Below are 18,170 nucleotides of genomic sequence, written 5' to 3'. Positions count from 1 at the left end.
TCAGCAATTTTACAGTTGGGATCAAGAAAAAATTATTTCTTCCCTCGCCACCATCCTATCAAATAACATCAACTGATAAAAATGATGGCTCAAGGTGGGACATTATTTGAACAATCAAATTCAATAAAATAAAAATACATACCTCCTGATGGCCGTACCCTCTCCTGTGAAGAGATAACAAAATGGAATAAAGTCAGTAAGATTATCATGATAAAACCTTGATATTTCATATCTTGGCAGTGTTTATGTATTCTGTATATAAAAATGTTCTGTCTGATGTGATGAAGGCTTCAAATGTTTAGCAGATTTAAATGCATGAGATAGTGAATAGTTATGAGACAACCTTTCCTTGAGATGAACTTACAAAGACAATGTCTGTGAATCTTTTTCACGGATGCCTCAAACTCCGATAAATAATGTAGAACTGTGAAAACTTCAGTGTGTGTGGATTAACATGCAGATAATCCATTGATTGTTAGGGGAAAAAAGCTCTTTCTGAAGTAAATTTGATTTTTTTTTTTTTTTTTTGCATAACCCTCTTCAAATAATGTAAGTGTAAAAGGTCATGATTTTAAAGTAGGGGCAAAATAATAAAAATATGCTGATGCACTTACAGTGGCAATAAAAACCCATGTTCAAAATGTAGGTTTTTGAGATGTAAAAGATGAATCCAAGTTAAATCATGTCAGATATTTTTCTACCATTAATGCGATTAAAAGTAACAAGATTCAAGGAACAAACACATAGAAACTTTTAAGAAAAGAAAAAACTAAACTTAAAAATGATGATGTTGCATAAGTGTACACACCATTTTATAATGGGGCATGTGACTCTGTTTGGAGTTAACCAATCATATTCAAACTCTTACTCAAAAGTAATTATAATCCTCCAGTCATCAATTAAGTGATGCTGATTAACCCTTAATAGAAATCAGCTGTTTCTGTGGGATTTTCTTGGTATCTTATTGCTAAACCCATGGTCCGCAAAGAGCTTACAAACCAAGTGCGGGCCTCAATGTGAACAGGTATCAATCATGCATCATGCTATGGGTCTGCTTCTCTTCAACTGGGACTGGGGGAATTGGTCAAGATAGAAGGAATAATGGATAGTGCCAAATACCATTTCATTTTGGCACAAAACCTGCAGGCCTCCAATAGAATGCTGAAGATGAGGAATTTTATCTTTCAGCACGATAATGAACCCAAACACAATTTTGAGTCAACAAAGGAATGTCTTAAGAAGGAAATCAAGGTTTCGGAAAGGCCCAGTCAAAGTCCAGATCTAAATGCAGGTGAACTTGTGGAATAACTTATTCTGTGGCTGTGAACAGGAGATCCCCTCACAATTTAATCGATCTGGAGCTTTTTTGCAAGGAAGAGTGGTACAAATTTACAAATCAAGATGTGCTAAATTGATGGACTTTTATTCAAAAAAAAACTGTCAGCTTGTAACATGTTCTGTGTTTCTGAATCTTTGGACTCATAATTAGAAATTTGGTTTATTGTCTTGGTTATGTTCTTTGTCATATGACCCTCATGTTTATTGTGTCCTGTTAAGATCTGTCTTTAGTTAATTAGTCATGTCTTTTCACTGGTTCCTGCTTTATTGTCTTGTTATGTATGGGATAATCCATGGCTAGGTGTGCATTAAACTATTTTAAATGCACAACGTGGAGGTGAAAGACCCACCCGATGAGAAGCGGAGTGCATTTAAAATCGTTTAATGCACACCAAGCCGTGGATTATCCCACTTTTATCGTGGTCAGTTCCCAGAATTGATTCGTTACAGCTATAATATATTTCTTGCAGCGCAAATTCTGACTGGAAGAATAAAAAAAATAATGGTTAATTTATCAAAGGGCCATTTTAGATCTGCAGCTCAGCCTGTTCTAAATCAGATGCCGAGAAAAAGTAGTGCTACCACACACTTGGTCAAATCTGTGAATTGAAATGCACAATCCAGAAATAATAATATCCACAGAATGTAGACGGGTTGGCACTTCAGAGAAAATGAATTTTCGATGCGTTTTATGTTTAGAAATGCTTTTCTGCATAGAACTGTTGTAACGTGTAGTTACTTGGGTTACCTTCCTGTCAGCTTGGACCAGTCTGACCAATCTCCTCTGACCTCTTTAACAAGCCGTTTTCGCCAAAGAACTGTCTCACTGGATGTTTTTTTTGTTTTTCGCACCATTCTCTTTACATTCTAGAGACTGTTGTGTGAAAATCCTAGGAAGTTACAGAAATACTCAAACCAACCAATCTGGCGGCAACAATCATGCCATGGTCTAAACCACTGAGATCATATTTTTTCCCCATTCTGATGGTTGATGTGAACAAAAACTGAAGCTCCTGACCTATATCTGAATGATTTTATACATTGCACTGCTGCCACATGATTTGCTGATTAGAAAATCAAATGAATAAGTAGATGTACAGGTGTAGCTAATAAAGTGGCTGGTGAGAGTATTTAGGCTGCCTTTAGTTGCTTCTGTCTCTTCATCTAATCCCACACTCGGTGATGTTGAGATATGGGGTTATTGTTCTACGTCTCTATTTTATTTGCAAAAGGAATGATTGACATGCTAAAGCAGAAATGATAAAATAACCATCTTAAGACAAATGTTTTTGGTGAAACATGTGAAACTAATGTGCCTAACACTCTTTCACAGTATTGTATACTGTATATATAACAAGCCAAATCCAAAGCGAATTCAAACTCGAGTTGCCCAAACATAAGTGCCACATGATAGTCAGATGAGCTAGATCATCTCTAGGGCAAAATGACTTTTCTAAAGCAGTGATGAAAATTAAGCTTGTAGGCATCTTCTTATAATTAATTTAGTTATCACCTCTCATTCAAAGTATAAAATAAGACAATGACATTTCTGTAGAGGACAAAAGATAGACATTGGTCAGCAGGCAGGACACAGTGCCTGTTTGTGTCTCAGTCAGAAGCTTTTCCTAAGTGGCAGGCCATTTCACTTAAATTGTAGCAAATTAAAATTCTCACCAAGCTGCAGATTGGCAAGAGCAAATACAGGCGTTCTTCCATGGTGTGGGCATAATGAGGGATTCTAATGAAGATTTATCTCTTAACAATAATATATGACTTTCAATGGACTTTTGTTTTGTTGACTTTTCTCAACCTATGTGAGCATGTGCAATACATGTACTGTAGCTCCATATATATATATATATATATATACACACCATATTATAATTATATACATATTATATTTAATTATTAGTGCAGTCAATTTAGCTTTAATGTAACGAATGGGGCTGGTATCCCTTGAGCCGAACCACCAGAGGGAGCCCTCTCCCAAATACTTACACTATACCGTTTCTTCTATGGTGACTTCCTGTTTGTACTATATAAATAGCCATGCTTCTCCATTGTGACTTTGTGAATTATTGCCAGTTTAACTGCCTTACCAAGCATTATTCTCGTTGCCTGTTTATTACCTACTTGTTATGACCATTGTGCCTGATTTCTGGATTACTAATATTGGATTACTGGTTTTCTCTGTTTGCCTGGTTGGACTGATTAACTGTGTAACAACTATTGCCTGCTTCAACAATTACATCTCTGCCATGTGTCTTTGATTTGTTTGCTGATTATAATAAACTTCTTGCATATGGATTCTACCTTCGACTCCATGTCGAGTCCCTTACAGAATACTTCGCCACCAATGAATCCAGCGGAATTTTCTCAGCTCCCGGCTGCATTTGCACACTCGAACTGCTCAAAAGTTTCCAAGAACAATTGAACCACCTAAGAGCTTCAAATGAGAACCTAACCTGCTATGTCCATTCTCTTCCATCTCCACAAGATACACTAGTAAGTTTCGCTCTTCCTGATAAGTTTGATAGTGCACCAGAGAAATGTAAGGGATTTTTACGTAAATGTAAAGTCTATTTCTCAAATAAACGAGAGTCTTTCAGTCAGGAATCCAAGAAATGTGCATTTATGATGACTTTACTTACCGGTAAAGCGCTAGACTGGGCCTCCGCTGTTTGGGAGAGTGATCAACGTCATTTGATTACTTTTGCTTCCGAGATCCATGAAGTGTTTGAGCACCCAGTGGGAGGTAAAGATGTCTCTGTTCAGCTGCTTCATGTAAGCCAGGGTTCACGTTCCGCAGCTGACTTTTCCATACACTTCAGGACATTAGCAGCCCAAAGTGGATGGAAAGAGATTGCACACGACTGTGTTCCAAGAATGAATGAACTACAATCAGCAGGCCAAACTCTCATGTAAGGGTAAGGATTCAACACTCACTGAATTCATTTAATTGGCAGTATTCGTCCTTCCATCTTATCAGCTGCAGCAGGCTTCTTCGTTGAGAAGAAAGTGAGGGCTCTGTCCATGCATTGACTACTGTGGATTGAACACAGTGACTATCCAGTACAGGTACCCACTCCCTCTTGTTCCGTCTTCCCCTAGAACAACTACGTGAAGCACGCATCTACACAAAACTGGATAAAAGTGCATACAACTTCATTCGTATTTGAGGGGGAGATGAGTGGAAAACCACATTTATCACCACTAGGGGGCATTATGAATACCAGGTGATGTCTTAAGGCCTGGCCAAGGCACCAGCTTTGTTCCAGTCATTCATCAATGAATCTTCAGAGGCGTCATAAACAGATGTGTCATCGCCTACATTAACAACATACTCGTATACCTCCAAGATCAAGCACAACACATCAAAGATGTGAAAATGTTACTCTCCCGCATTCTGAAACACACTTCTCTGCCTTCACGTAGAGCTGGTGAGTTCCTTACCCATACAACTTTCTTAGGGTATATCCTCAGTCTTAAAGGCGTTGAGATGAACGACTCCAAGATCATGGCAGGCACAGAATGGCCAAGACCCAAAACTTTTAAGGAGCTACAACATTTCCTGGGTTTTGCAAACTTATACAGGCAGTTTATCTGCAACTATAGTCTCATCTCTGCCCCTTTAACGTCATTACTCAAGGGAAAACCACCCAAGCTACCATGGAGTGACTCTGCTCAAAAGGCCTTTGACAAGACTAGTTTCTTCACAAGGTTTCAATTCACAGTTCTTAGCTGATGCCCTCTCCCATCGTCATGATACCCTTAACAACATTATTCAAACAGAACTCCCAACTTCTGTCATCACACCCATAAGCTGGGACATCATGGAAGAGATCCTGACACCAAGCAGACCCTGAACCACCTGTATGCCCTCCAACAAAACATTCTGTACCATGCACTCTATGCCAAAGAACAATCCAATAGATCCATACCTCCCTCAGCACTGGACACCCAAAACCATAATCCTGTTACGTAACTCATTTTGGTGGCCTTCAATAATTAATTATGTCACTGCATACATTAAAGCATGTCAAGTTTGTGTAAAGTCTAAAACCCCCAGAGAACTGCCAGCCGGCCTGCTACAACCACTGCCCAACCCTCAGAGACCCTGGTCCCACCTGTCCGTCGACTTAATCACTGATCTGCCAAACTCCATTGGGTATACTATTTACATTAGCTTATATGTAATATAAATTTGTTTAGTGTGTAGGGTATCCAGGTCAGGTTTGGGGAATGTACAATTAATTAATGATCGTAATCAATGATTAATCATACGGGTTGACCTAGATACCAATACATACAAAAACGCCCCAAAAAGGGCTTATATAGTCCAAGAGTCTGCTTCAAATATATATAGATAATTAAACACAACAAATTATAATTAATTAGGAATATACATTATATACAGACAGGCTATATTAATTTTAATAAACCCTCAATGGAATTGACCCGTAGGCTACCGCAACCAGTCAGTTCGTCCGCCGAACCACTTTGCTAAATACTCTTGATCAATTCTCAAGAAGGTTTATTCTTAGTTATAAGCTACTCATCAAAGCATGTTAACTTACTTTGATAATATCAGCTTGTAGCTTAAAATCGCACATTAAAGAGGCTTTGTTTTATGACCAACAACCACAGACAATCAAGCGTATAATTGATTTTAATACAAGGCACTATGATATATCACTATACTTACAAACAGACATTTAACATAGAATAAACATAAAATAAGCAAAGTAAACAATAAGGAAAATAGATGGATTATTATAAGGATAGCCAACTTATTACAACAATCAACCCTTAAGAGCCAGCAAATGGAATTACACACTTCAACGCGTTTGAATTTCAGGTGAAATAATACTTGCACACTGGATCTTTGCGTTGCTGAGCAAGGCTGCGTGTATGCCGTGTCCTAGTGGCGTTCTTGAGACGGAGGATTTCGGTTCGGTGTTTCCAGAGCGTGGAGTTGGAACTCACTTGAAGAGAGAGTTGAAGGGTTGTTCCGAGAAGTTCGAAGCGTCTTAGAGGATAGCTGTTGAATAGTTGACGAGTGTTCCGGAGAGTTGCAGAAGATCGGGGGGGAGAAGTGAGAGATGGTTTGAAGTGATCCAGAAGAAGTCCAAGGGGAAGAGGTAAGAGATAAGAGAGTTGAAATGTTCAGCAGAAGAGAGCGAGTCAAAGTTGGAGCTTGACTTTTAAGGCAGGGAGGTCACACCTCCTTTGGGAGAAGTGACCCAATGAGACCCCTCCGTTTTGGGCACGAGTTGGTTTCTTTGTTCTGCCAAGGCTCTTCATTTGCATACTTATGACCGAGTCCTGGATGTGGTTTGAATCACTCAAACGATGGTAACACATAGCAGAATAAGTTTTAATGTGACCATATATATATATTCAGCTAGGACAAGTCGTAAGGTTTAATTTGATACCAAGAAACGTGTATTTAGTACACTTAAAAGTGGATATACGCTCTTAGGCTATTAAATATATATACGGCCTCAGAGTTTTACTACACAACTAAACAGTCTTACTAGTTTGATCTAACATCAGAAATACACAAGTACATTAAACACATTTTTTTTAAACATATTTCTTTAAAAATAAGCATTTCTGGGTTTTACATGAAAGACACACACACACACACATTTTTACGTTCAAAGTCTCACATGGCTTTTCTCACATGGTAAAGCACGCAGTGTGAGACGAGTCACATGTAAAAGGAGCTTGTCAATAACTGGAGTGTCTCTTTGTCAATAGCGCATTGTGCTGTGGAGACTAGTTGGTGCTATTTCAGTGATTAGGGGAGTTTTAACAGTGGGTTCTTTGTTATTCAGAATGATTAGTCCATTGATTCCTCCAGAAGCTACAAGTGTTGTCACCCACCTTAAAGCAATAGTTCACCCAAAAAAGAAAGTTCTCATTTACTCACCCTCATGCCATCCCAGATGTGTGACTGTTGACTCAAAAAAACATAAAACTAGTACTTGAGGGTACTGCAAGATACATTTTATGTAATTTCATGTTCTGTTATTTTTAATTATGCACACAAATCTAAATTGACTGCCCTAATTAATATTGTGTAGGTCCCCTTCATAACGCCAACCCGCATCTCAGAAAGAGCAGTTCGAACCAGTCTGGCCATTCTCTGTTGACCACTCTCATCAACAAGGCTTTTCTGTCCACAGAACTGCCACTCACTGGATGTTTTTAGTTTTTGGCACCAGTCTGAGTAAATTCTAGAGACTGTCGTGTGTGAATCAGCGGTTACAGAAATACTCAAACAAGCCCATCTGGCACGAACAATCATGCAGGTTTGTGTTGTTTTGGTGGCACAAGGGCAACCTACACAATATTAGGCATGTGGTTTTAATGTTATGGCTGATCTGTGTATATATATATATATATATATATATATATATATATATATATATATATATATATATATATATATACACACACACACACAGTATATATACAGATCAGCCATAACATTAAAATCACATGTCTAATATTGTGCCTTACGGAGGGGACATACACAATATTAAGCAGGTGGTTTTATATATATATATATATACACACACACACGTTTAAATTAGAGCAAATACAGGCGTTCTTCCATGATGTGGGCATAATAAGGGATTCTAATGAAGATTTATCTCTTAATAATTTATGACTTTCAATTGACTTTTTGTTGACTTCTCAACCTATGGGAGTGTGTGCAATATATGGAGCTACAGTACATATATATATGTGTGTGTGTGTGTGTGTGTGTGTGTGTGTGTGTGTGGACATCTTTACCAAGCAGACAGTAGGGGTGACCTAGTCTTGTGTGTTTGTTATAATCTTGACACACACAGAGCTTCCTTTGATTGCCGTTTACATATTTGTTTGTTCCTTAACACTGTCATGATGGCACTGTTACTGCTAATAGTGCATGGCACTACAGATTTGATAAACAAATCAAAGAATGAGATATGAAAGTGTTGTATGCTGTGAGATAACGGCAAAGAAAATGGGATCAAAAGGTAGATTTGCATTTCCTGAAAGAAATATCAGTGTTAAGCTTAAGATAAGGCTTTAGTTCTGTGTGAAATGCAACCTCAGAGCTGCCTTGTTGCCATGATACTCACTGCAGATCATAGTTTTGTGATAACCTTAAATTTATTCACAAATATGAAGTATAAAGTTTATAAAAAACAAAAATAGACAGTCTTATTAGACAGTCTAATAAAAATTCAGTCTTTGCATGTATAAGAGTGAAATTATCAACAAAAAGTTTTAATGGAGTTTGTATGTTTAGCAGTTTGGGATGAATTAATCCTAGGTTTAATATTCACTTATAAAAAATGGTTTCAAATAAATATAATATAATATGCCCATGACCGTAACCAGCTATGAGGTCACCTAGGTCTGGACCTATGTACATTTTTCATATTCAAAAATAACATTTGAAGATATAACTTAAGACACAAAATTATTATGTATATATACTGCTGTGACAGGTTTCTATCTATTGCAATAGTCTTTATTTTGTATTTTGTTTTTATGAAGTAATTATTCAAAAAGTCAAGATAGTTAATCAGCTGTAAATTACTGTCCAGAGGTGCAGACCGTTGCTACAACAGCAATTTCATGGTACTTTCACTTGGCGCTTGTCAGGATGGACCAATCACAGTCATCTATTGTTACTGCATGGATGAGGAGTTTAGGAAATTAGTGTCATGTGATTGTATTTTTCACTGCCGTTTATTTCCAAATTGCGGCAGTTTACCACAGTTAAGCCATAGGGCAGTTGCAGAAGATGGCCGGGCTAGTTCATAACAGAGAAGAGAGCTGACAACTAGTGTTGTGTAACCTGTTACATATTTATGTAACCATGTTGTGAATAAACAAGTTGTCCTACCCTCAGTCTTTCTACATGGTGTCAGAAGTCACGGCAGTCCGACTTTGTAAACTCATGATTGTGAAGTTTCGTACCCCTGCAAGATTCTCTCAAACCAATGGAATGGATGGATTGGAGATAGCACTTTCAAAGCGTCATCAACGAAGCTTGACAAAGAGGATGGAATTGTGCAAGTGAGTTGTCTCATTTATGGCATAAAGAGTGAGGCGTTAAAAATTTACAAATAATTCATGTTCGCAGAGTTAAGACAGATAACTGACTTTACCATAGTCCTGAGAAATTTTGATGAATACTCACACATTGGACTGTGCACTTGGTTGGGGCTACACCTGAAAAATGTAAAGTAGATACAGAGGCCAATGTAAATATAGTGGCAATAGAGACCATTAGCACCCTTGTGCCCATAAAAACCAGCAGATATCACACTGAACAGTCCAGTTGGCAAACTGAACTGCTTAGTCCAGTTCCAAGCCAATGTGATGTACAAAGACAAGATATAACCATTCTCTGCCTATGTAGTTTCTGGACAGTGAACAACTTGATCAGTCACTCCTTATCTGCAGAAATGAGCCTGGTGGAGGAGGTTTTCCAAGAAAACAGTGGTGGGGCTCTCGAACACCAAAATGCATAACTTGAACATGGCACACTCAAAATGGTCTCTGTCAAAATACACCTGTAATAGTCATTGCAGCCATACACAGCACATACAGCACAATGAGTTCCCATTCCAATGCTGCATAGAGTGAAAGAGGAGCTGCAAAGTATGGAGAACAATGTGTTATTGAGCCTGTGACACAGCCAACAGTATGGTCCGCACACATGGTGCCCGTCATGAAGAAAACTGGCAAGGCACTCATCTGTGTGGATTTAAAATGACTTAATGAAGCTGGTAAAAGAGAATGATATCTACTCCCCACCACAGACAAAATCATCACCAAGATGAATGGTGCAAAGTATTTTCTTCTCTAGATGTTGCCAGTGGATTCTGGCAGATTCCACTCCATCCAGACAGCTGCAGACTCACAACTCTTCAAAATTCCTTTTTGCAGGTATCATTTCCGAAGTTTACCCTATGGTATCTCCAGTATCTCTTGAGATATTTCAGAGAATGTTGCTGGAGATGCTGCATGGCCTGGAAGGAATAGAAATCTTTAAGACAAAATACTCTTCTATCGCTCAAACATGGAACAACACGATGCACAACTTATTGCAGAGAGAAGTGTCTACTAGATTAAAACTGAATGGAGGGAAATGTACATTCATAAAACAATGACTACATTTTCAGGTTCACCTGATCAACAAAGCAGGGATGCCACCAGATTCCGGTAAGGTGGAAGCCATCAGTTCGCAGCTACCACCACAAAACCTGCAAGGACTGAAAAGGGTGCTGGGCATGGTGAACTATCTGGGGAGGTACATCCCAAACCTCTCTTATATAGGTCAGCCACTATTTGAACTCTTGAGACAGAAAAACGTGTGGACATGGAAACACACACAGCAGTCTGCTTTTGAAAGAAAATCAAACAATTGCTCATGAGCACACCAGTCTTCACATACTATGATGTCACTCGGACCACTGCCATCTCCGCTAATGCAAACAGCAACAGGCTTGGAGGAGTGTTCCTCCGGCTGCACTACGATAAATGGAAGCCAGAAGTGTGCTGTTCCAGGTGACTCACGGAAAGCAGAAATCCAACATGCACAGATAAAGAGTGAAATTTGAAAACAAAAAAATATCTGTGTGGTCTAGATGAGTTCAAGTTGGTGACGGATCACAACTTATTAACAATAAGAGCTTAGATAAAATCCCATGGCAATATCAGAGACTCCTCATGAGGTTTAAGGCTAAAGCAGAGCACGCACCTGGCAAAACACTGGTGGTTGTGGACATATTGTCCAGGAGTCCACAGAACTACAACATAGAGGAAACGTAGACATACACTGATGTGGCATGTTATGTGGGTGCAGTTATGGAAGGCCTTCCTGCGACACCATGCAAAATAGACTGCATCAGGTCAGCTCCGGCAGCATACAGTAAGCTGCAGGCAGTGATCATGTTGATTAAAGCTGGGTGGCAACAACATGTGAGTCAGCTTCCTACCCCAGCAAGGTAGTATATGATCACAAAAGGTGAATTGTTTGAGCACAAGGAAATTATATTCCGGGGAATATTTGTTATGCCATAAGCAATAAGGAAAGGAATTCTAGAAAAAACAGACAAGGGTCACCAGGGCAAGAAAATGCAGAGAGCAAGCAAAGGACTCTATTTGGTGGCATGTAATGTTGACGGACATGAAGAATGCAGCCCATGCCACTCATAAACTGGAAGCGATCCTCGCCAGATTATGTTTTCCAGATGAGGTAGTGAACGACAATGGGCCTCAGTTTAGCCGTTTGGAATTTCGTGAACAGGCTGAACAACTAGATTTCAACCACATCACATCTAGCCCTCATCACCCTTAGGGCAATGGGCATGCAGAGAGGGCAGTACAGATCGACAAAAGAATTCTGAAGCAGACAGACCCTCTTTTAGCCCTGATGTGCTATAGGTCCACTCCCTGTGCCACCACAGGTGACAGTCCTGCTGAACATCCAAAGATATGGTCCTCACCAAGCTTGATCATGAGAATCTGGACCTCACCTGCAGTCATTACACAGGAAAGTGTGACACCTCGTTCATACCTCATTGAGTCTGAATAAGGAGCAATGTTGCGTCAGAACAGTCACTACCTTCAGACAATGCTAACTCCACAAACTAACCAAAACACACACAAGAGGTACTGTAAGCACTCAGCCAACACACACACACACACACACACACACACACACACACACACACACACGAGATTGAACCATCTACTCCAAATGTAGACACTCCCCACACCTAATCATGGACTAGTACTTACCAGGTCTGGGAGGGTCAGCAAGCCTGTTACCAGGCTAGACCTATAGGAAACAGTGACTGAATAACCAGTGTGTTTGAATAACCTTTTATATATAAAAATCATGTGTTGATTTAGTTTACTGTCATTTGTTTCCATGTTGTGACAGTTAACGACAATTAAGATATACGGCAGTCACAGAAGATGACTGGGCAAGTTCATAACAAAGAAGAGAGCTGATGACTAATTTTGTGGAACCCGTTTACATGTTTATGTGAAAAAGTTGTGAATAAACAAGATAAAATGAGTCAAGGAATCACCTACCCTGCGGTGAGTTTCCATTCACAGGTACAACTCATTTCAATTATCGCTTTTTATTAAAAATGACTATCCAGTGTAAAATGGCTCTAATTGTATATTAAGATATCCTGAGATTTCAATGTGGGTCAATGGAGGATTTGATTCTCTGTGCAATCAAGCACCCCCTGGAGGAAGAAATGTTTGTGTTTCAAAGGAAAGAAATCATGAATCATCCATAAGAAAACTAGATCTATTCATGCCCAGGGGCAATAAGTAGTCTTAATATGGCCCCTGGTGATCATCATGACATCTTAACAGTTCAAAAACAGTAGCACACTAAACTAGTACACCATTTGTAGTACAGACTACATTATGAAATGTCAAATATGCGAACACTGACAATGATGAAGACTATGCTATGAAGCTAATGTGTCACAATGTCAATAGCTGGACTAAAGAAAATACAAATCATTGCTCGTTTCCATCCACTAAGTCATGCGCACTATCTTGAGGAAGCCACCTTGTCATGATGGTGCAGCTAAATTACCTCCTTGTTTCAAGGAGAGATTATTAGTAGGATTGAAGCAATTGAGCCTCGTTATTTAAAATGGTGCAGGTGATGCCGCAGAATAAGTGTAATATCTAATACAATGAGGGCTGAAATGCCTGATTTGCCCATACACCACCAGTCTCTGCATATGTGGGGGGTACCTGCTCTCAAAAATGTTCTGGCAGATTTTGAGGATCCACTTTAACGACCAGCTGCGTGTTACATACTTCTGAATATCAAGGGCTATGTTCGAAGAATTTTGTGCCAAGGTCGGACCTTTCATTGGGCCTGTCACATCAAGCTAACGCAGTCACAACAAGCACACAAAAGCATTAAAAACCATTAATGCATGAATACATTTTTTAAAGCAAAATCGACCAGTAAAAGTAAAATGCATGCAAGCATATATATATATATATATATATATATATATATATATATAAAAATCGATCCACAGACTAACCTGGAAGGCTAATACAGTCACTGTTAATACTAGCCATGATTTGTGTGTCAGTAGATAAGTAATGACGAGAACCACATTTTCCATGCCTATAAAAGGAGCGTGCCTCAGTCATAGAAATATGCCTGACATGCATGCCTTGCATACAGGCAGCCCATTTACACTACCAACTTCTTATGAATATGCGGTCTTTGTTTATCATACTGGTGTTTGACAGGAATGGAACCTCAGAATTAAATTGCACTTGACCCAGACCATCAGCACTTTGTTTGTGCAATTTCACCAAACCCACTTGTGCCTAGACAGCGCATGCTTGGATGAAAATTGGCCATGACCTCTGACTTTGCTCGTATAATGTATCGCACAGCACTGCATTTAGCACTTTTAAAATAGGTCCTTTAATGTCTGTTTTGCTTACATATTAAAATAAGTCTCTTAGCTAATGCTGTTAATTATACAGGAGGCATTATAAGTAGGTACATTATGAAATATACATTTTACAAATGTTATTATATTAATGGTTTTTCATACTTTGGGTCAAATTTGAGCTATTTTTAAATGTACAAATTCCATGTTTTCCACCAGTAAATATGTCTTGAGTTCATAGTGCATGACCTAACATAACTAACATATAAATACAGTTTATTAAAGCTGCACTATGTAAGAGTTTTTGGTTAAAATTAACAAATTGCCATTACTGATTTAGTACATAAACCGACAGTGTTCAAAACAATGACCTTACCCTGATTCATTATGGTAAACATATAAAATTGATTTGTATTTTGAGCCATTGGGTCGGATTTGGCACAAAATTGCTGGCTTATGGTGTACATCCCTGCATCATTACATCATGTCCTTAAACACAAGAAAGAAGTTGTCTCGTGTTCCGACTGGGGAGACTAAATCCAGTTCAGTTGAGTCACATTCACGCAGTTCAGGACAGCATCGCTGTCATCTGCATGTATGTTTATCTGTTATCCGTTTGGCGAACTATAATGCTTAATATGTTGTCTGTTAGGCTTGCTCAAGCTTATATTTCTTGTCATTGCTTGTATGAATCGAACATTAATCATGTGTTAACCGATCGCGATGTATCTACGTTGTCAGTGGAAGTTACTGTGACATGTTTTACTAATATTTATGACTTCAGAAATGTACTTTTTGTAATTTCTATATTGTATATTAGCATATTTTTTTCATGTTTAATAAAGTATATTTTATCCCCATCATTATTGAATCCTAGTTTTAGTTTACGTTGTAATTGTGTGTAGTGCATAGACATAATATTGTAGTATTACGGCTCACTTGCATTATCAACTGAGGCTGTACAACATAATATAAAAATAATAAAGTCTTCCATTGAACTCGTATCAGCCATATCACGAGTATCACCTCTCAAATTGACATGTGTAGTAAAACAGAAGATAAAACACTTGAATAATCACATTAACTTGTAATACTGTTATACCCTGTTCTCTATGAAAAAGTGCTTTGAGTTTAGTGTCAGAAAAGCTAAGTATAAAATTCATTCATTCAAAATATGAGCGATATTTAATCTTCATCAAAACAAGTAATATTTCAGTTTTAAATGTTTAATTCTATAACATAATACCAACATGAAAATAGCACGTTATGACACCAGCTCCGAATATCTCCCAGTCATGGTCACACACAGGCGATGTCCAGGTAAGCTGAAATCATGAGATTCATCCACCGTAAGTGCAGTGACGAAACATTCAAGTAATGTGTTCTTCCGCAAATTGCTTGCAATTGTAACATTCAACCACAGATGCCGCTGGAGAGCACAATGTTAAATAGTGAAGCTTTATCATTAAAAAAAAATTAATGCTATAAAAATAATTCATAGTAATTATTGTAGTAATTAAATGGTAACAAATGGAATTACCAGAAATTCATAACAAAGTGTTATCAAAAATATCTAAACATTCTTAAAACAAGATATCCATCCATCCATCCATCCATCGTCAACCACTTATCCTGTGTACAGGGTCGCGGGGGGCTGAAGCCTATCCCAGCTAACATTGGGCGAAAGGCGGGGGACACCCTGGACAGGTCGCCAGTCCATCACAGGGCCACACATAGACAGACATACACTCACACTCACCTCCACATCCACATCTTTGGCAATTTTTTTTTTTTTTGGAGACACCAATTAACCTAGCCTGCATGTCTTTTGGATGGTGGGAGGAAGCCGGAGTACCCGGAGAGAACCCACGCAGACACGGGGAGAACATGCAAACTCCACACAGAACCCACGACCTTCTTGCTGTGAGGCGACAGTGCTAACCGCTGCACCACCGTGCCGCCCCTTAAAACAAGATATATTTAAGATAAATTCCCTTTGAAACTATTTTAAGCTAATTGATAAGCTAATCAAAGCTAATTAGGCTTTGATAAGTTTAATTTTCTTATTCCATTGGAAAATAGTTTTTTCTTGTTTTAAGCATAAACCTCACAAAATTTTGTTTCATTTAGACAAAAACATTTATGCAATTTTTCTTGTCAAGTAAATGTATCTTGTTCCAAGAATGTTTAGATATTTTTACTGGAAAACAAGACAAAAATACTATTTAAGAAATGTATTTATTTTTATCAGTGAAAAAAAATGGAACTGGATGACAGTGAAAATGCGGCCACAAATGCTGTGCTGACACAGAAAAAAAAGACAAAACAGAGGTGAGCGCATACAGTGTACCTCAGAGTAAAGCTTTATAGAGGACATTTATCCCATCCAGTAATGGTAACTTAGGCTTTGTTCACACTGCACGAGAAATCCGATTTTTCCTCAAATCAAATTTTTTGAGTGACTGTTCAAACTGCAAGTTATCCAAATATGAACATTGGTGGCAAGGGATTAAATTTGGGAGAGGTGACATATGCAATGTTTGTTGCTGATAGTGTTGTTGCTGCCTGTTTTAGTGGGGACGTCTTATCTCATACGGGATGCCTTTTATCTTGGGGTCCTATATTTTAGCAGAGAGCGAAACATCCCGTATTGAAGGCTTTGTGTCTCATATAAAATTATAAAAAGTTTGGACGGTGAGACGAGGACCAGCATCCTGTGATAAAATGCTCAAGCGTCCTGTATTCACGTGACATTCAATGCTTTATCGCATTGTGGTTTCTCACAACCGGTATGGGTTACTGCACCTTAGTGCATATCTTTGGGAAAGTTAAGCCAATGTCTGTGTTATTATAAGAGGTTTGCAGTGCTTTGTGTGCCCTGTAACATTTAAATGATATTGTTGACATTCCACTGTGAGAGATTTGTAGGGCTGGAATGTGTAATATATCAGGCTGAACTCACTTGAAGTCATTTTTATTGACAATAATTTTTGTAATGATCCTATGGCTTGGCTATCACTATTGTATTAAATTCAAAGTGCCCTGTGAAGGTATTAATTATGCTATTCTTTGTCGCAAAACCCAACTTATAACAACCGTTGCGCATAGCTAATGATGAAAAAAATCCCCACATGAAATCCGATCTGACTTTTCAGACTTGGACACATTAAGGAAAATATGATTTTAATCGGATTCCAAACCACCTATGTATGTGGTTTGGATGAGGCTTGTAAAAATCTGATTTATTGTGTTTTTGTCCTGTTGAGACTACCAAAACCTAAACGGATTTGAGTTATTGCATCCAAAAATGTTTTCTGCCCGTGTGAACATTGCCTTATAGCCCAACATTATTGCATATAAATAAGATAATTCCTACGAGTAAATAATAGTCTTTTGAGTTCTAAAACACAGTTCAAAGGAGTAAGCTTTGTTTATCTAGTCTAAATAATAAAACACATTTGCACTTTTCCAGACCAATTAAAAATGCTTATTTTACAAAAACGGTAAAGAACAGACACTTGAATGTTGTGTTACAGAAGATGAAACACAATAAGACGAAACACAATAATAAGACAAAAAGCAAAGTTGACAAAACTTTAGAGATAGTTTAGGTGTCCGTTCACACCAGACATTTCCCAGACACATTCCATCTACACAATGTTTTAATTGTTGGTCTTTTTATGTTAAAACTGGAGTCTTTGGCCATTATGTTGTTTTTTTGTTTGTTTTTTTGAGCAACGCATATTACAAATACAATGACAGAGTGCAGCAGATTAATGTCAGTTTTAAAACAATTGACCAATCAAATTAATCTGGGGGCAGGATAAACATATTTACATATGGACAATTGAGGAATTGGGAATTTAGTGTTTATATAAGCAATGGTGTATAGAATTTATCCTGCCTATAAATAGACCTTTTGTTTAATTCAGCTGTGCTTTTAATGTTAAAATGTGTCATGTGTGAGCACCCCCCCTATGAAAGTAATAGCAACATGGTCAAAGAGAGTGTCACAGGACAGTGGATTGGGATGGGAAGTGTTTCTCCAGCTCCTCCACTAGTAAGTTCATGTTTGGATTGGGCTCCTGTGTTGGTGTTTCCTGTACAGGCTCTGCCTCTGTTTCACCAGCCTCTGTTTCAACAGACACTTGTGATATGGGGACAATCTTTGGTGGCTGCTTCTTTTTATCTATTTGACTGTACATATTGGAAACTGATTTCTCTATGTCTGCTATGTTCTGGATGTTCTTAAGGATCCCCTTGAGTTTCCTCTTGGGAGGCTCTGGCTCGGAAGGTATCGGAGGTAGTGGAGGCTGTAAGGACACCGGTCGGAGGGATGACACTGAGGGAAGGGGAGGAAAGACA

The 18,170-nt window shown here is 38.4% G+C and overlaps 1 protein-coding gene across 1 annotated transcript in view; it reads right to left on the bottom strand.

The window, feature by feature from the left end:
• The window catches only part of LOC127627230 (protocadherin-15-like), a 505,252-nt gene that overhangs the window by 16,221 nt on the left and 470,861 nt on the right, over positions 1-18,170 (bottom strand). The window contains exon 34 of the mRNA XM_052103574.1: positions 143-164. Within this exon, the coding sequence (XP_051959534.1) occupies positions 143-164 (22 nt within the window). The remainder of the gene's footprint in view (positions 1-142; positions 165-18,170) is intronic.

This window comes from Xyrauchen texanus, chromosome 33, assembly GCF_025860055.1.
Source record: "Xyrauchen texanus isolate HMW12.3.18 chromosome 33, RBS_HiC_50CHRs, whole genome shotgun sequence".
Classification (NCBI taxonomy): domain Eukaryota; kingdom Metazoa; phylum Chordata; class Actinopteri; order Cypriniformes; family Catostomidae; genus Xyrauchen; species Xyrauchen texanus.
The sequence above is the reverse complement of the archived record's forward strand: the minus strand, read 5'-3'. Positions and strand labels throughout refer to the sequence as shown.